The following is an 18,078-nucleotide window of genomic DNA, read 5'->3' as shown; positions in this document are numbered from 1 at the left end:
AGGAATTATACTGACAAAAGAAAAGATTAATTGTAAGTTTATATTTGTCAAATAGATCTAAAATATTAATGTTTCAACATAGAGTAAATAACAAGACAGCCATTAATGGGATTTTATATTTGTTTTATTCGTATTCCATCTTCGAACCTACCTGGTGTGCATTTAACACTCATCTCTGTACCTCAGTTCGAACTAGTTGCTTTTCAGGTGATCACTGGTGAGTACCGACCACTGTTAGTAGCACTGCTTTTGCAAATTTACATTAAAAACAGACTCTCAGGGCCAGATATGGTAGCACATGCCCTTAATCTCAGTACTTGGGAGGCAGAGGCAGTCAGATCTTGGTGAGTGCAAGGCCAGCCAGCCTGGTCTACAAAGCAAGTTCTAGGCCAGCCCAAGATCCACAGTGAGATCTGTCTCAAAAAACAAAAGCAAAAGTAAACGTAATGAAACAAAGCAAAACATTTTCTTAGTGACCAGACCCTATTGCCGAACATACAAGATGCCTTTGGCTGCAGGACAGAGACATTGGGCTGGAACTGACCTGGAATCTTTTTTCCTACTGTATGGCTTTCATAGGACAAAAGGTTCTAGGCAGGCTGTTGGGGGTGGGGAGGGGAAAAGTCGTCAATGGACTTACCCAGTGGTGAATTCCGCGTGCTACAATACAAAGGTTACAGGGACAATGTGCCCACAGGTACAGTAGTGGCCATAACCAACTGCTCTCTAATTAGATTTGAGGCCTCCTCTGTGGGGAAAGTTCATGGCTGGTGAAAAGCCTGTGGACGAGGTGGTCATAGGTCCTTGGGAGCACCATGCTGCTGTTGTTCTGGCAAACAGACGGGTTACCAAACTTCCTTCTACATATATATGTTTATACCCATAGGTTAGTGTTACTCTCAGCCTTGGCCAGGGAAGCTTCTTTTTGTAGTAGGTGATAGTGCGGAGTCTTATAAAACTCAGCAGATGCTCAGAATAAGTGGCTGCCGAGAATAAGTGCTCAGCCTTAAGTAGGGCATCCCTGTCAATCTCCCTGAGGCTCAGGGAGCATCTCGGAAGAGGGAATAGGAAGGGTGCAAGAGCGAGAAGGTGGGTGGGGTGCTGTGAAATGCTGCCCTCTGGACACCGCCCTTGCAGTAAGAACTCCAAGCAGCTGTGCCACCTGCATAAGACTTGCACAAGATCCTGCCAGTCCAATCATTGCTGCGTGGCTGAGGGAGGGGCTCGTGAAGCTCCACCCCTCCCTGAGGAGCAGTTGGCAACTGAAGCCTGCTGGGGTGGGAGGAGTCGTTTTTTTCTTTGGGAGTGTGACCCGCATTCCTTTAGACAGCACTGACGGGACTCCGTGAATTATTAATGAAAGAGAACATGGAGATGGGAGAGACACATGGGGGGGGTGTCTTGGGAGAGTAAGGGGGGGTTGGAGGTGACTACGGTACAGATTCATTGTATGTGTGCATGAAAATTAAAAAATCTCGTTTCTTGGGGCTGAGAGTATAGCTTAGTGACGGACACCAGCGTGACTGTGTAAGAGGCCCAGAGTTGGCCCCAGCACCGCAAACAGAAATGAAAACAGTATCTTTGTTCACATGCTGCATTCAACAAACTTAGACAAAAGTATCACTACTCATTTTACAACTCCGAGAGTGTGATGGACAGGCATTTATCGCAGACACTGATTGCATCTCAGACAGGTTGCCATTAGTTCCCAGCGCACCTCTGCAGTGGTCTCTCTAGGCTGCAGAGCGAGGTCAGCGTTGGGTTTCTGGGCACCTTTCCTTTGGGAAGCAGGAAGGGGAAAACCGCTCCAAGTGCTGCGTGCCTGTCTCTGGGGTTTGGCTCTTCTCTCTTAATTATTTGGAGCTGGAACAACTTGATTTTAAAACAAAACACATGGGCTGAGAGCAGCTGGGAGGCCATTGGGTGTTGATGTAGTCCTGGAGGTATGCAGCAAGCTGAGGCCCTGCCCCGTGCCGTTTGCTCACTGAGGTGTGGAACACTTCCCATTAATTTCAAACCTTGCCCCCTTTCCAAATTTCTGAACCCTCCTTTGGAAAGACACAAGTCAAACAGGAAACACTGACGCAAAATTGTAAAGGAAATTATGAGTCTCTCTCTCTCTCTCTCTCTCTCTCTCTCTCCCTCTCTCTCTTCTTTCTCCTCTGTGGAAAACCATCTCTTTTCGAGTTTTTTATTCTGATTTCTTGAAAGAAAAGAAAACATTTCCCCCAGGTGCCAAGGGGCGAAAGGAGACCTATAAAGAGTAGAGAGTCTGCATCCCACCCCCAGCTGAACTCCCCCTTTTCTATATGCTCGACACCAGCATGGAGAACGCCCCTTTGATAGTCGGTCCTTCTGTGAAGCCATGTTGTTTCTTCTTGCTTGAGATGGCATCTCTTGAAGCCAAGGCTGGGTTGAGTGTTGAGCCAACACTCAGTTCTCCTGCCTCCGCCTCCTCGTGTTGAGATTGTAGGTGGGCGCCTGTCTCTTACTTCAGCACCTCCTCTGCTTGCCGGCATCACGATAGGTGACATCCTGATCTCGTCTCATAAAGTTCTGGCCTGAATGTGATCGCTTCTGTCCCAGGTGAGAATGGGAAGCCATCAGGACTGGTGAGAACGCGTGCCCTTGGCCAGGTCTCTGTTTCTCCACTTAGGAGCTCTGTGATCTACAAACCTTACCGAAACTTGTTTTCTCCTTTCCTTAAAAGGGGCCGGTATAGGGCCAGTTTCAGAGTAAAACTGTCGTGACGCTCAAAACCAAAGCCAAAACTGCCTCCATCACAGTGAGCGTGGAAAGAATGAGTGGCTGGCACAGGTGGCGTGCTCCCACCTTGCTGGGCAGGGAGACAGGCAGTTGGCCATGATACCTCCTCTTCCTATCCCACCCACTGCTAATGGGGAGACTGTGGCTGTCACTGCATTTGGGCCATGACTGCTGCCACAGAGAACTCTAACCTTAAAAAGTCAGACTTTCCCACTAGGGTGCATTGGATTTCCTTTGCATAAAACAAAGCCCGAACCCCGCCCCCTGGAGCATTCCTGGTCCCACAAAATCCTGTGTCCACTTGTCAGTTGTGACTATACTTTGTCTGGCCCCTATAAATACAGCACTAACATGCCAAGTCGTTTTGTTCCTGTACTTTTTTCAGGTCTTAGGTCTGAAACAGAAAATGAAATAGCACATTGGCCAGGGTAGTGGAAGGCTGACCATAGTTTTCTCCTAGGGTGTTGAAAACAAGAAATCTTCCTAAGCACCTGTGCTGGCTTGTTTTATGTCAGCTTGACACAAGCTAGAGTCCTTTGGGAATGGGGACACTCAGTGGAGAAAACCTCTCTCTGTGTGTTTTTGGTCTGTAGGCAAGTCTGTGGAGGCGTTTCCTTAATGATTAATGTGGGAGGGCCCAGATCATTGTGGGTGGTGCCACACCTGGGCAGGTGGTCCTAGATATTGTGTGTGTGTATGTATACACACACACACACACACACACACACACACACACACATATATGTATATGTATATATATATGCAAGCCTTGAGAAACAGTCTAGTAAGCAGTGTTCCTCCATGGCCTCCAAGCTCCTGCCTTGAGTTCCCGCCCTATCTTCAGTGATGGACTGCGATGTAGAAGTTTAAGCTAAATAAATTCTTCGCTCCCCAAGTTGTTTTTGGTCGTGGTGTTTTATTACAGGAATAGAAAGCTAACCATGACAGCACGCATTAAAGTAGCTCCCTCGGAGCAACGGGAGGAGGAGTAGAGACCTAATTATTTTCATTATTTATTTATTTATTGCCGAAGACACATTAAAGTTCCTCTGTGATGTTGAGGATATATTGCACTCTATCTTATTTAAATGTAGTATTGTTTTTTGAGCTCTGGGAAGTTCTACATGTCTGAGTGACTGATTACTCTTTTTTCCCACGCTCTTCCTCCACTTGGCTTTACTGACTCCCGCCTTAGTGTCAGTCCAAACTCCCTGCTGTAAACGGCAGGGTCCTCCGGGGTGGACGGTTCTCAGGCTTCCCTGAAACTGAAGAATAACACACACACACACACACACACCCCACTGTTGTGCTCTTTGCCCGCGCTCTCAGTAGACAGCTTTTCTGACATTTAACTTAATCAAGATGTTAGTAAAATAAACAGTGTTCTTACACGGCCACCAGACCAAAACTGCTCGCCACCCCACCCCCACCACTTACTTCAGTGTTTGGAAAGTGCAAGTCTCTGTTGAGACTAAAGACAAGGAGTTGGGTGAGGTTGCCAGTTGCGCTCCCTCCTGGTCATGGCTTCCTAGCGGGTGAGCAGTCCTGTACCATTGTCACCCAATCTTTGGTGCCCTGATCGTAAGACAGGCTGTTATTTTAAATACTCTCGGGTGGCGGATGATACTATGAGTTTTAAACCACAATTCAGTTTCAGGGATGTCAAACTATAAAGGGGAAGACGTGTATCTCCGAGCAGGCAGGATATAGTGAGAGTCTATTAAAGTGGTCAGCCCTTTCCGCCGTTGGCGCTTGCATGCCGTTTCCTTGCATCCCCACAGTGTGGCTGATTGGCAGAGCGGCAAGGTAGCCGGCCTCAGTTCACTGTGCATGGTGAGCGTGCGCCAAGTTATCCGTGGAGGTACGGGATCAGCTTAGACCAGGAAGAGGACTGGAGCCCTTGGAACTACAGTTTTAGTTTCTGAAAAAACAAAACAAAACAAAACAAAACAAAACAAACAAGACCCCCAAGATCTGGGGATTTCTCTGGATCACATTGAACTTGATATGATTCTTATTACCTTTGAAGGAACAGTAAAAAGATTTGTTGGAGGACATCATGGGGGTGTAGGGCTTCTGTACTGTGTCTCCAGTGGGACAGAGATTTCTGCCTCTCTAAATGTGTGCCCATTTGTTGAAGAACGTGGCGGGGGAGGGGCTCCTGTGCTGTGTCCCCAGTTGAACAGAGATCTGTCTCTCCAAATGTGTGCCCTTTATGTCCGTGTTTGACGGATGGCTCAGATGCTTGAATACACTCACACAAATGTTCACTTCTTTCAAAATGCTACCTGAATATTATAATTCATGATGTGAATGACTTTCAGGCACCCGTGGGTCCCTACCCCTTTTCACTGTTATAATAATTTTAAGCAAAGAGGCGATGACATTTCTTTTCCTAGTTAACTCAGCTTTTAAAAGAAAGCTTTTTGTGTGTGTGTTCCCCGATCAGGTAATGTAGTAAAGCAATTAATTAAAAACTTAATTTTCGCCAGACAGTGATGTCGCATGCCTTTAATTCCAGCAATCAGAAGGCAAAAGGCAGGTGGATCTTTGTGAGTTGAGGCCAGTCTGGTCTACAGAACTAGTTCCAGGACAGCCAAAGCCACACAAAGAAACCCTGTCACAAAAAAACAAAAAAGAAAAGCAAGCTGATTTTCATGAGTAAAACCGTGGTGTTTTCCCCAACACTTACCCTGATCTCTTCCCTTTCTCTTGCAGTTTTTGGGAATAACGTTTCTTGGAATCGGACTGTGGGCATGGAATGAAAAAGTAAGTTGACCATCACAAAGACAAACAGGTTTGGTTCGAGGCCGTGTTTCGAATGTTTTGTCTTTGACCACCACGGGGTGAAAACACACTTGTCTGCTGAGGGGAAGCATCTTCAAGACCATTCGGGTGTCGGCAGGGATCGCTACATCAAAGTAATCACCACGGTCACAGAGTGGTGTGGGCAGAGGGGGTGCGACTGGGATTTGACCAAGGCGTAGCCTCACCCAACTCTGAGGACCTCATTATGCTTCTAAATGTCACTCTGTGACTTGTGACTTTTCACCCCGCTTCGCTTGTCTTTTGAACCCATTTGGAAGATGACTTAAATGTTAAAAAATGGATTTCAGTGTGCCATGTGGCAGAATGGAAGCCAAATATAAGTTTCTGTTTGAATATCAGATGGACTCATCACTGCCACTAAAGAATGTGAGCAGACAGCAGCTGGTCATAAATATTGAGAGATGCTCGAAGTCGATGGTCTCACATAGTAGAGAAAAAGGGAACTCTAGAAACACCAGAGGATATGCTCCAAACTGCAGTGGAGAAGAGAGTTCTAGGCAGTTTCTGTCCTAAGTTGATGAGTACATTCTTGTTTCCCCTGAGCTTTTCAATAAGTCTTTGATTTTTCTCTGATACTCCCTGGGCACCACTGAAATTCAGAAATGAGCCTCACCCCCTCTTGCATCCTTGCTCAGAAGTGAAATCGCCACAGCGTGATTTGGTTCCCCTGTGAGAGGGAGCAGTGTTGGGATTGGTCAGCGCTCTGGCAAACTTGGGGCTTAGCTTATTCTCCTCTTATCTCCTGGCTGTTTGTCCTCTTGAGTCTGGCTGTGCTCAAGGCCAGGGTTCTTCTGAAGTGTTAGATGCCTTAAGAAGCATTATGGGTAAATAGAAAGAAGACCTCAAGGAAAGCTCCTGTCAAACAAAAGACTCTGAGATGCCAGTGAGCTTTCGACAAGTAGAACCTTCTGCAGACAGACCACGTGAGATAAAGTCAGAGGGAGACCTGAGTTTTACCGCTGATTGTGGGGTGATCCTCAGTGGTAGGGCATTGTCTGCAGTCAGTCCCCCACACCTCACAAAAGGAGAGGAGACATAAGCTCTGTTGGCAAAATGAACTGAGGACCTCAGTTCATCCCTACCCTGATTCAAAAAAAAACGGGTGTTGTCACACATTATTTCCAATTCTGTCCTGGGGTGATAGAGACAGTAGGATCCCTGGAGCCAGACTGAATCAGGTCCCAGTGAGAGACCTTGCCTCAAAACCAAGAGATGGATGCTGCCTGAGGTTAACCTCTGACCTCCACATGCGTGTGCACACGTGTGAATGCACACTTAAACACACATGCACTGTGTATATGTGACTGCATACACACGCTTTTTTTTTTTTTAAAGAATGAAAATAGGCCTCGGGAAGTGGCCTAGGGCAGCGGTTCTCAGCCTTTCTAGTCTGCAGCTCTTTAATACAGTTCCTCATGCTGTGCCAGCCCCAACATTAAAATTTCTTCCTTGCTACTACCTGACTGTAATTTTGCTACTGTTATGAATAGTGTTGTAAATATCTGATATGCAACTCCCAAGGTGGGATCATGACCCACAGGTTGAGAACCCCTGGCCTGGAGGGTAAAGGCATTTATTGTCATGCCTGACAACCTGTGTTCCATCCCAGGTCTCATCTAGTGGATGGGGGGAGCTGACTACTGAGGGTTGTTATCTGAATTCCACGGCATGTGCGCCTCACGCACACACAGACTCTCTCACACACACAGAAAGACACATCCATGTGGACACACACACACACAGCAAATTCATAAACGTAATAAAATGTAAGGAAAGAATAAGGAGAAAAAGGCACCACCCCTTTATTTTTACAGAATGTGTCTGTAATATGTAAAATACATTCTGGAAATGCCCTGCTGCCCAGCACACAGGAACCTTTTGAGTCCAATCCATCCTTATACAAAGTAAGACAAATTAAGTTCCCTGAACAGATAAGTTCATCTGTCACCTTCTCTGTTGAATACCAATCTTCTCCTGGCTTGTGGTTAGCTGCTTCTTCATCCCAGTTAAGCCTTGGGATTTGTCCGTGTGGAATCTGAGAAATTCTCCCTTTAGAACCCTCTGTTTGGTTAAATGCCAGATAACACAGCTTCTTACAACCCCTTTAATAAGAGCCCGTTTCTGGCTGCTTTGAAAAAGACACTGGACAGCGTTAAATGAACCAGTTGTCTATCCTAGCAGTAAACAGGCAGTGAGTCATTTTGAAGGGTTTTCTTTTTTCTCTTTATGGAATATAATCATGTTTTTATTTTGTTGGTGGCCTCATGTATCTCTTTTCTGGTGAAACAAAAAAACTTCCAAAATTGGCAGCGTCTCCCAAATAGGAGGGGCACCACCGTGTTCAGAAGAGGGTGACATCACAGTCCTTTGTCAGGGCCGTGGCACTGCTCACGAGTCTGGGCCTCAGACACAAAGCTGTAGCAAGGTTGACACCGAGTCCCTGCCTCGTGCGCTTACATTCTAAGAGAGACACTGGCTGGAAGGAGGTCACTGACCAGGTACTGCATCCAAATGCTGGCAAGAAACACTAAGCGCAGGCTACATAGAGTGACAGGGGCCTGGTATCTACCTCTCTACAGTTTGATTGTGACAGTAGTAAGGATTGAACCCAGGGCTTTGGGTATGCTACGCAATGCTCTGTTACCGAGCCATAACCCCAGTCCTGAGATGTCCCTTTTAGAGCTCAGAACCAGGCTTCCTGAGGAGGAGGTGGCATTGGGATCTTTATGAAGTAAGAGAGATCTACATAGGAACAGGCTGAGGACATTCCAGGAAGAGCTGACAATGGCTGCGCTGACTCCACCTTGGTAACTGCAGAAGCCCCTTGTCCAAGCAAGACCTTTGAGCCTTCACCAAGCCGGGTCTCTAGTTCAAGGTGAGCCCCAGTCAGGTTGAGGGTGCAGTGTAGTTTGAGCCTGCCGAGCTAACACCAGCTTGAGGCAGTCAACTCCCAGAGCTGTGGCATTTCCTTTAAAGGAGGAGGCAAGGACAAAGTTTTGAGCCGACTCAAAGCTGGAATGATGTTGAATCCACTGCCAGGATCAGATTTCCTGAATACGCAAAACTTGAAACACACTTCTATGGAATGCAGAAGCAGCGGAGGTAAAAATTACTACCCTTCAAACTTGCTATCTATCAGTCCGAGTTAACATTGCAGGTGAATCCTGAAAAAAAAAAATCGTTAAATAGTTTTACCTAAATTCCAAGTTGGTCTTGAAGATACAGAGAAAGGGCTGTGTCCCCAGGGGAAGCTGGTCTGCCCTTAGTTTTCCGTGACCTTAGGATCTGCTCCTGGGAAAGAATGTTAGCAGGTATAGCCCATGAATCACCTCTGAGCACCCTTGACAACATTGTAGCCGAAGTGAACTCATAATATTCCAGGACCATTCCTGAACGCAAAGCTTGTGAGGGATCCTAATGCTGGATCTAGGAAGATGAGTTTGATGAGTTTGACCTCAGATGCAGCAAGGGTATGTACATATTCATAAGAGATAGGCTGCAATAATGTTGCAGTAATGCTGGTTGGGAGCGAATGTGCACGTAACAGTTCCCAGGGTACCCTATGCACACAGTTGCTTTTACTATTACAAACTTTCTTTTCCATCAGGTGAGGGTCATGTACTGTGGGTTTTCACCCTGTTTGGGAGAGCTGTTGGATCCCACAGAATGAATCCTTCCACGTGCTTGCTCTTGAGGTTTCTGAGGATGGAGCTCTGCTTCTTTGGGGTTAGCAGACGAAGTGTCTTATCTCTGGGTGGTCCTCACATGCTGTGGGCTGAAGTCTCATCACCATCCTTGGTCATGTTCCCCGGGCCTCTCTTTCACATATAGAGGACTAGAAGAGCTGTAGAGAGCAGGCCTAGGGACTGGAGAGATGGCTCAGCAGTTAAGAGCACTCGCTGTTCTTGCAGAAGACCTGGGTTTCATCCCCAACGCCCACATGGCAGTTCTGACTATAACTCCAGTTCCAGAGGATCCAACGCCCTTTCCGGCCTATATGGGCACTTGGTGCACATGGTATAATACAAATAGGCAGACAAAAACGTGCACAGACATAAACTATAAATCTTCTAAATATTTAAGCACTTTTTTTCAAAAAAAAAAAAAACAAAACAAAACAAAAGACAATATACCTGGATTGTGTCCCATCTTCCTTTCACGGTGTCCATGCAGTTTGAGACCCACTGCCCATCCCTGAGTCCACAGCTTGCAGACAGTTCCAACTTGTTCTCAGACCCAGCTGTCTTACCACATCTGCCTCACATCTAGCTGGGTTTGGGGGTCAGTGCAAGATTAAGCATGCCCACAGTAATGTGTGGGCCCACCTTTCCTCTCCTGCAGCCCAAACCTCTCTTACCTTGAAGGCTGCCCTCCAAATCGGTGTGGCTTCAGCTGCACATTTTGATCAATCTTCTTCACTTCCTCAATCCAGTCTTCTGTTCCCCTTTTCTCTACTTTCACGTATATGCAGATCTGCTCCAGAAGGGCTGGGGTGAACACTGTTCCCACAGCCGTCTCACTTGTTCTCATGGCAGCCGCTAATGAACGCCTTCAGAATGTTGACCGGGTGAAGGACATAACCTGAGTCTTCATGAGAATGTTCCTCTGAGACTGACCTCTGTCCTGTTGGTGTGCACCCTGGGGTCAGTCCCAGGGCTTCTGCCATCTGCTGGTCAGTGTGTCTGACCATCATTTTGAGTCCTGTGTGTAGTAGGCAGCATCCTCCACTACTATGGAGGATGTACATCCTCCACTACTATGGTCTTCCCTCCATCTCTTTGCCTGCCTAGGAACTTAGCCGCACCTCCCACTTTCTCACTGGGCCCTGGCTGACTCCTGCCGTGCGGACCTGGTCCTCATCCTCCAGATGCTCAGAAACCCATCAGCAGAGCAGGGACCATGGTGCTTCACTCCTCCCGTCTGCCCATTGGTTCCAGGAGATCCGTGCTCTCCTCACAGCTTGGTTAATCCCACTTCACCTCCTCAACTTGTAAATTTTGGGGTGCCCCTGCCCTGAGACTACTTTTGCCTGCACTCATGCTCCGAGGAGCCCCGATGGGGGTGGGGCTGGACTATATAAATTGCTGGGGACCATCTAGGTGTATTTTGTTGGCCTCATCCTGGCCTGAACCTCAGGTTCTCATACACAGTGGTCTATCCAGTATCTTTAATTAATGCCCCCAATGGGCTTCTAAACCTTAGCATATCTGAGACAAGACTGCTCTGCCCCAGTCCTGCTCTACCAGGAGGTCCTTTGCTTTTCTTTTAAAGCTACATTCATTTCATCCGCAAATGAATGGACCTTTACCCCGCCGCTATCCTGATCCTTTGTCCTCGGTGCCCTTCCATTGCTATGCCCTAGTCTTGCCAGCTGAGGGCCTTGGCCTGCATCAGTGTGGAAGCTTTGGTGTCTGCCTGCCCTCCCCCGCGTACTCACCCACCTAGGCCAGTCTGCTTGCAGCAGCTGAGAGATCCTTGAAAATGGAAGGCAGACTCTGTTCCCCACCTTGCAGTGCGTTTTTATCCTAGAGCTGTGGAAGTGCCTGTCACTTGTGGCCATACCTCTTGCACGCTCCTCTGTACCAGCCCCTGCCTGCCCCGTCCTCTACTTGAAGATTTAAAGGCATTTGGGGCTATAGAGAGAGTTTGGGTTACGTGGGATCCTGTGTCAAAGAAGGAAAAAGTAGGAAAGGGGAGAGAAGAAGGACAAAATACCGTCTGTACAGGGCTTGATTGTGCATGCCTGTAATTCCAGCACTTGGGGACACTGTGGGCAGGATGGTTATGAACTTGAGGTCAGCTTGGGCTACTTGATAAGACCATGTATTGAAAACAGTGGTAAGAAATATGATCTTTGAAACAATGAAAGAGTGGATGAATAATGAACAGTGGCTTCCTTTTTTTAAATCCTGGCCATTTTGTGACCTCTGTCATTGAGCTCCAGAAGTCCTCATCGCCCAAGATCCCTAGGGAACTGGCTATATAGTCACACCTCTTACTGCGTGAAAGGAGATAAAATTACATCCGGTTTGTTTCTGGTGTCTGCTCTGAGTGGCACAGCCCTCAGAATAGCACATTTGTGGCTTCTGAGAAATGGCCTTTCCTTTCTGTTGTTCAGAATGGGGATCTCTATGACCATCTCGTTTCGTAGGAGGAAGAAGGTGGTTTCCCTCTCCTGCACTGCCCAGCTTCCCTGCTCACTACTTCCTACCAGAGAGGAGAGGGGATTGCATCACCGATGACTACAAGGGAGAGTTTTGCAGACAGTTGTTGCCAGGGGAGGAGGGGCTTTGCTTCCCAGAATAGGAAAAGCTCCCCCCCCCCCGATCTTACATATGACTTTGGGGTTTCCAGTGTCCCCCACTGCCTTCTCTATCTAACATAGCCCCCTCCACTGGGCAAGCTGAACTCCTAGAGGACAGTAGTTCGTGGCCTCTGCCTCACAGCCCCCTCCTGTGTAGCGGACATCCAGATGTTCACAACCACACAAATGAGGTGTGCAAAGAATTCTGTGCTTGCACAGTGCTGATGAGGATAAACAACTCCCCCTAAGGAGGTCTCATTTTCAGTCCTGTGATCTGTGCGTTACCTTGGGTTAAACTTTAAGAGGAAGGTGGCGTTCTGTTTCAGAAATAGAGAAACCAAGGCCCTGAGATGTGAGGCCAGAATTCCTGCTCTCTCTCTTCCTGTCCCTTCTAGTCCTTTGTCATTTTCTCTCACATTCTCCACCAGTTCCCTAGGTGAGGAGAAAAGAGCAGCTACACAGCCCTGATCCCAGGAGGGACAGTGGGAAGTGAATCCCGTATTGTGTTTTCCCCACCTTTCCAGTATTTAGGGACGGTTCTGTCTCTTCAGGGCCTTCTCTCCCCCCTGGCATCTGTACCTAGAAATCTCTTCGTCACCATCTCGTAGAAGACTCATCTTGGAAGAACGTCCCCTGTGTTCCCAGGAAGGAGCATTGGGAATGCCGGGGCCTGGACAGCCAGGCAGATCATTGCAGAGGTCCAGTTCCCATCCCTGAAGAAGGCAGTGGGTGGGGGGACTTGGCTGCCCCAGCTGTGGGGCCACTTTGAAGGGATAGCTGTAAGATGCTGCAAGGCATCTTCAGAGATATTCCTCTACTGGCTGAAGTGTAGCAGGTTTGTCCGCCTCCCTCCTCAGCTGTCCTCCTCACACTCTGAACTTCCCTGCACACAAGACTGCTTTTGGTCAGGGCCTGGACGATGACTCTGTGATCTCTCAGCCCTGAAGCAAGTACAGGACGTGATCTAAAAAAAAAAAAAAAATCAAATAAAACCTGTTTTTGTGCGTAACCTTTGCAATGTTATTTATACAAGTTTCTTAGGTATAAAAATTCAGACTGGTTCAAGGGTCAGTGGCTTGGTTACTAACGGTCAGATCACCATTCCTGGCCCCTTCTAAGACAGATGCCTGTCTGACACTAAGATAGTATGTTTTACCCATGCTGAACTGCTTTGGGCCCTGAGGAAAGGACATTTCTGTCAGAGTACTATTTCCCTCAGAGTGGGGATGAGGCTTTGCTCCAGGACCTGGTGGCTGTTGAGGGGAATGGTTTCAGGTCTTACTGAAGTTTCCTCTGCCTCTTCATTGATTTGAGCTGGGCTATATCTTAGTGGCTACCTGATCCCCCGCCAACTCCTTTGTCTTACGCCTGTCCCTCCAAATTCTGCTGGTGCCCCACCTCACAATGGTAGGTAGCTCTGTCTGGTGGGGATCACTGTGGCCCAAACTGCATCTTTCACGCTGCCCTCGTGGTTTCTCTCAGTCACAGCCATCTGCAGAAGAGGCCCAGTCCAACCAGAAAAGCCCTTGCCTGCCTCCGACACCAGGGCAGTCAGCAGCCCCCCCCCGCCCCCCCCCCCCCCCCCCCCCCCCGTCTCCAGGTTCCCAGGGCAGGAGTCCCCAGAGTCCTCTCCTTTGCCTGGTGAGCAGGCCCCCGTGTCTCCACCACAGAGCACACCTGCAGGCTCCCTGGTTGTCCCCTTGACACTTTACATAAGCGGTGAGTGAAAAGAGAAGCCTCACCTCCCACACGCGTTCCCCAGGAGCGGCGTCATTTGTGAATCACTACTTTTGGATCTGGGTTCTGGGGATCTGACCTCAGATCAGCACATACAGCAGAAGCCTTACTGACTGTGCATCTCCCCCGTGTCCCCAGCAGTCACGTCAAGGGTAGTTGAAGTCCCCTCACCACCATTTGCCTGCCTGGCTCAGCTAGAGTGTTGCCGGTGGCGCCCCCCCCCCCCCCCCGCCCCCGTGAAGGACTGAGGGGCCTAGCTCTGCCTCCCTCGGGTTTTCTGTTCTGGTGAAATCCGAGACGAGAATATTCGAATGTATTGTATGTTTCTTGATCTCGCTGTGCTGCATTAAAGATAAGAAGCTCCTCTCCCGCTGCCACCCGCAGGTGCCATTCAGCAGGGCATTCCAAGAGGACAGGAAGACAGCTCAGTGGGCAGGTGACCTAGCTGCAAACCCCTACTCAGCCCCTTCCTTCCTTCAGGGATTTGGGCCTTCCTCTCTCACTTTGCGTGTCTCCCCACTGGAGCACCCAGCTGGGTAATGAGGCATCCCAGGACCTACCGTAGTTGGTGCTCTGCAGGGCCACTCTCCAGATAGGGATTTTGTTGAGTTCTCCACAACAGGTCTGCCAGTGGCTTCCATAGTGCCCAGCTACCGATTGCTCAGGGCTTCCCAGTACAGAGAGGCCCAGGTTTGCCTCACCTGCGTGCCTGAAGGACAGATCCAGACTCTCCATGACACCCCTGTCTACTTTCATAACTGTCACACACACACACACACACACACACACACACACACACACACCCTGTTGACCAAGTTTTGTTTCTTTGCCTCCGCACATGCCGACAAGACCTTCTGTGCCTCTTCTCTGTGCACATGGCACCACTGTGGATCTCTGCTCCATGGGCTTGCCCTGTAGACATGCTATGGAGTGTTGCTGAATCTTACTCTAAATGCCCATGGCTGACCACAGTACTTTGGCATCTCACCTTTGGGCTTCACACTAAGACAAAATAATGTATTGTTGAGTTCAATGACTTAAATGATGCTCCTTCACTTCCTGTAGTCTGAAGGCTGGAAGTGTAGGTCAAGGTGCTAACCACCTATTCAGTTCCAAGAGAAGGCTGCCCCCCCCACCCCGGTCTGCAGAGGGTGACCCGTCACTGTATCTGCCTGTGGCAGGGTGAGAAAGGGAAGGATTTTCTGTCTCCCTCTTCTCACAGTGACACCCATCAGGTCATGGACATCCAGCCTCATGAACTTCTCTAAGCCTAATTTCCTTCAAAAGACACTGCCTTCAACTGCTCTCATGCTGGTGGTGAGTGTATTTCAGCATATTAATGGGGGAGAGAGGCATTCAGTCCTAAACCGAACCTTTATCATGATTTCAGTTCAAACATGCCGCTTAAGATTAGAATGCCCCTAAGTATGTTTTCTGTATTCTTAGGAGGTACATGAAAGTATCTGTCAAGTGGCAGAACATGGAACATGGAACATGGAGGCCTTGGAACATGGGACACTTCTATGTAGGGCTGTTTCTGTGTCTGCGGGGCAGCCGCTCACTAGTGTGTGTATGTGGCGGTGGGGGAGGGGGAGACACGACTCTGTGTTCTCTACCTTAGAACTTGACCTAGCCACTCTCCCAACAGCTGCTTGGCTTCAAGATTTTGTATAGGCCTAAAAGATGATCCTCCTCATCTTCTCAAAGATACCCCGTGAACATTTCTTTTTTTAATGTGCGGGAGGGGATTACTTGAATCCCTCTGATGGCCTTTCTTGACAAGGGACACTGGGAGGGTCATATGCCTTTGAAACAGCTTGCTTTCTTGTCGGGGAGCTTTTTCTACGAGGCATGGACTAAGCTGCTCCCGCCCCACCAGGCCTCCTGAGACTCTTCAGTTCTGGCAAGCTCTCCTGCTGCCTCTCATCCCCTCCCCTCTCCGGCCTCTGCCGCAGTTCATCGGGTAGATGGAAACTTGGGTTTCTACAAAGTGGCTTTGCCAATGGAACATTCTTGGGAGGGTCTTTGATACTGTAGGCCCCTGCCTGGTCCTTCTGGGGGCATCGTTCAAAACCACATTTCCGATTACCCAAGACCACCCACTCTCTGAGTAGCTGCGTTTTCTTTGAAATGTTGCACCTGTCACTATTGGTTGGTGTGGAAATGTTTCTTTCGCTCATGTTCTGGGGAAGTTTTCAGGCCCACCGCAGTTGGGCCTGGTGTGTGGAAAGGTAGGTGAATTGGGATCCAGTGTCATAAATACCACAGAGGGGTCCATCTGGTCTGGGTTTGCATACACATTTCATATGCCTGTCCCTCTGTTTCTCGTCCAGCAGCTGGAAGGAATGTGCTTGTGTATGCAAAGGCAGGAGAGCCCCAGGCCCTGGGGTGCGTGTGTGCTATTTTTGCACTGCTTCTCTGTGTGGGTTGACAGAGAAGAGGCTGCAGCCTGCCAGGTGGCACACAGAGGCTGCTCTGCCGGCTCTGAAGAAAACCACAGACACTCCTGAAGTGCATTGGCTCGCAATACTCCGAAGCTTTGTTTGCCTTTTTTTTGTTTCTGGCGCTTGCATAGCAACTTCTCTGGAGAAGAGCTCCGCACCCAGAACAGACTCCTTTATTGCGGAACCACGAGGGAGAAGCTGCTTGAATCACATAGATGGTAGGCAGGATGAGGTGCTGATGAGGTAGGGAAGGTGTGCAGGAAGGTCGGCAGATGCTTCTACATTCTTCCTGAGACATACTATGTTCATCAAACTGTGGAATGGCCAGCGCTCATAGGGGCAGAGTGCGGTTGAGCAACTAAGGTCATTGCAGAGTTCCAGCAGCCGACCCGTCCAATCAGCTCCCTGGCTGTAGCCATGTGCAGCTGCTGAGAGTGCCATGTCAAGTGACTTCTCTGTGCCCTCCGTCCTGCTGGACCATTTCTGTGCACCTGCAGAGGCTTCTGTTCACTCGCGGCTTGCCACTCGGCCTTTCTGTGCACATCTTAGATTATTTTCACACGCGCCTTGAAGATCCAAACAGCATGCTCCATATACTGCCGCCCCACTAGACATCATCAGCAGATGTGGCCCCAGATTTCCTTAGATGGGCGTCAAGTAGGACAAGTACTGGGATCAGGAGAGTTTCCTCCAGTGTGGCAGGGTTAGCATCTCGGGTGCCCCTGTGGACGCAGTGGCTCCCTCCTGTTCTAACATCATGGTGCTGTCCATGACAGAGGTGAGCTTCCGCTGCATCCTCTTCTTGTGCCAGGCACTTAGCACAGTTCGCATCTGCTTGATTCGTTTCATTTTCATAATAACCTTATGTCGTAAGGTATAATTTCACAGATGTGTAAATTGAGGCTTAGGCAGGTGAGGTACCTTACCTGTGATCACATAGGTAGCAAGGAAAGAAACTGAGATGCAAAACAATTTTGTCAGATGAAAGATAATAACAGGTGCTAGCAAGGGTGCAGCAAAGGGAACCCTTGCACCGTGTCGGTGGGAACGGAAATTAGAGCAGCCGTTATGGAGAAAGCCGTAGGGGTTCCGCAAAACGTTAAAGGTAGGAGCCAGATGAAGTGGTATATGCATGTGATCCCAATGCTTGGGAGGCTCAGGCCAGGAGGATCACACTGAGTTCAAGGCCAACCTTAATTTCACAGAGTATTTGAGACCAGCCTGAGCTACATACTGAGACTGTTTCAAATGAAAATTTAACAATAGAACTGTCATGGCTCGGGAGGTGGCTCGTGCACAGGGACCTGAATTCAGACCCCCAGCATCTATATAAAGTCAGGACAAGGAGGCACACATTTGTGACTCAAGCACTGGGTGGTGGTACGTAGTGGAGGTGGGGGTACATAGATAATAAGATTCCATGGTCTTGCTGGACAGTATAGCCAAACTTGAGGTTCAGTGAAGAACTCTGTCTCCAAAAAGAAAAAAGAAAAAAAAAGATGGAGAAGCAATAGAAGAAAAGATCTAGTGTCCATGTCTGACTTCTAGACACTCCCACATACCAGGCAGACATGCATCCATGCATATATACACTGCACACATACATGTATCACACACACACACACACACACACACACACACACACACCTATTTATCCAGCAATCACAGCTCTGGATACAAATCCCAAGGAAGTGACATCTGCATGTTGAAGAGAAGCCCATACTCCCACATTTATTTCAGCACACTCAGAATAAGCAAGAAAAAGGAGTGGCCTATGTGTCTGTCAGCCAGTGTGTGGGTAAAGAACATGTATATATGCACAGTGGAATACTATGCAGCCATGAACAGAACCGAGTCCTATGATTTGTGATAACGTGGATGGCTTACTTTGTAAGAGAAATAACCAGACACAGAAATTCAAACTATCTGACTTCAGTCATATTTGAGCTATAGAAAGTTGACTTGTAGAAGCTGAGAGGGGAATGGCAGTTGCTAATT

General features: G+C 48.4%; 1 protein-coding gene across 1 annotated transcript in view; it reads left to right on the top strand.

The window, feature by feature from the left end:
- The window catches only part of Tspan5 (tetraspanin 5), a 168,919-nt gene that overhangs the window by 124,973 nt on the left and 25,868 nt on the right, over positions 1 to 18,078 (top strand). Inside the window, exon 2 of the mRNA XM_048456866.3 lies at positions 5,485 to 5,535. Within this exon, the coding sequence (XP_048312823.1) occupies positions 5,485 to 5,535 (51 nt within the window). The remainder of the gene's footprint in view (positions 1 to 5,484; positions 5,536 to 18,078) is intronic.

Source organism: Myodes glareolus, chromosome 17 (assembly GCF_982192425.1).
Source record: "Myodes glareolus chromosome 17, mMyoGla1.1, whole genome shotgun sequence".
NCBI lineage: Eukaryota > Metazoa > Chordata > Mammalia > Rodentia > Cricetidae > Myodes > Myodes glareolus.
The sequence above is the reverse complement of the archived record's forward strand: the minus strand, read 5'-3'. Positions and strand labels throughout refer to the sequence as shown.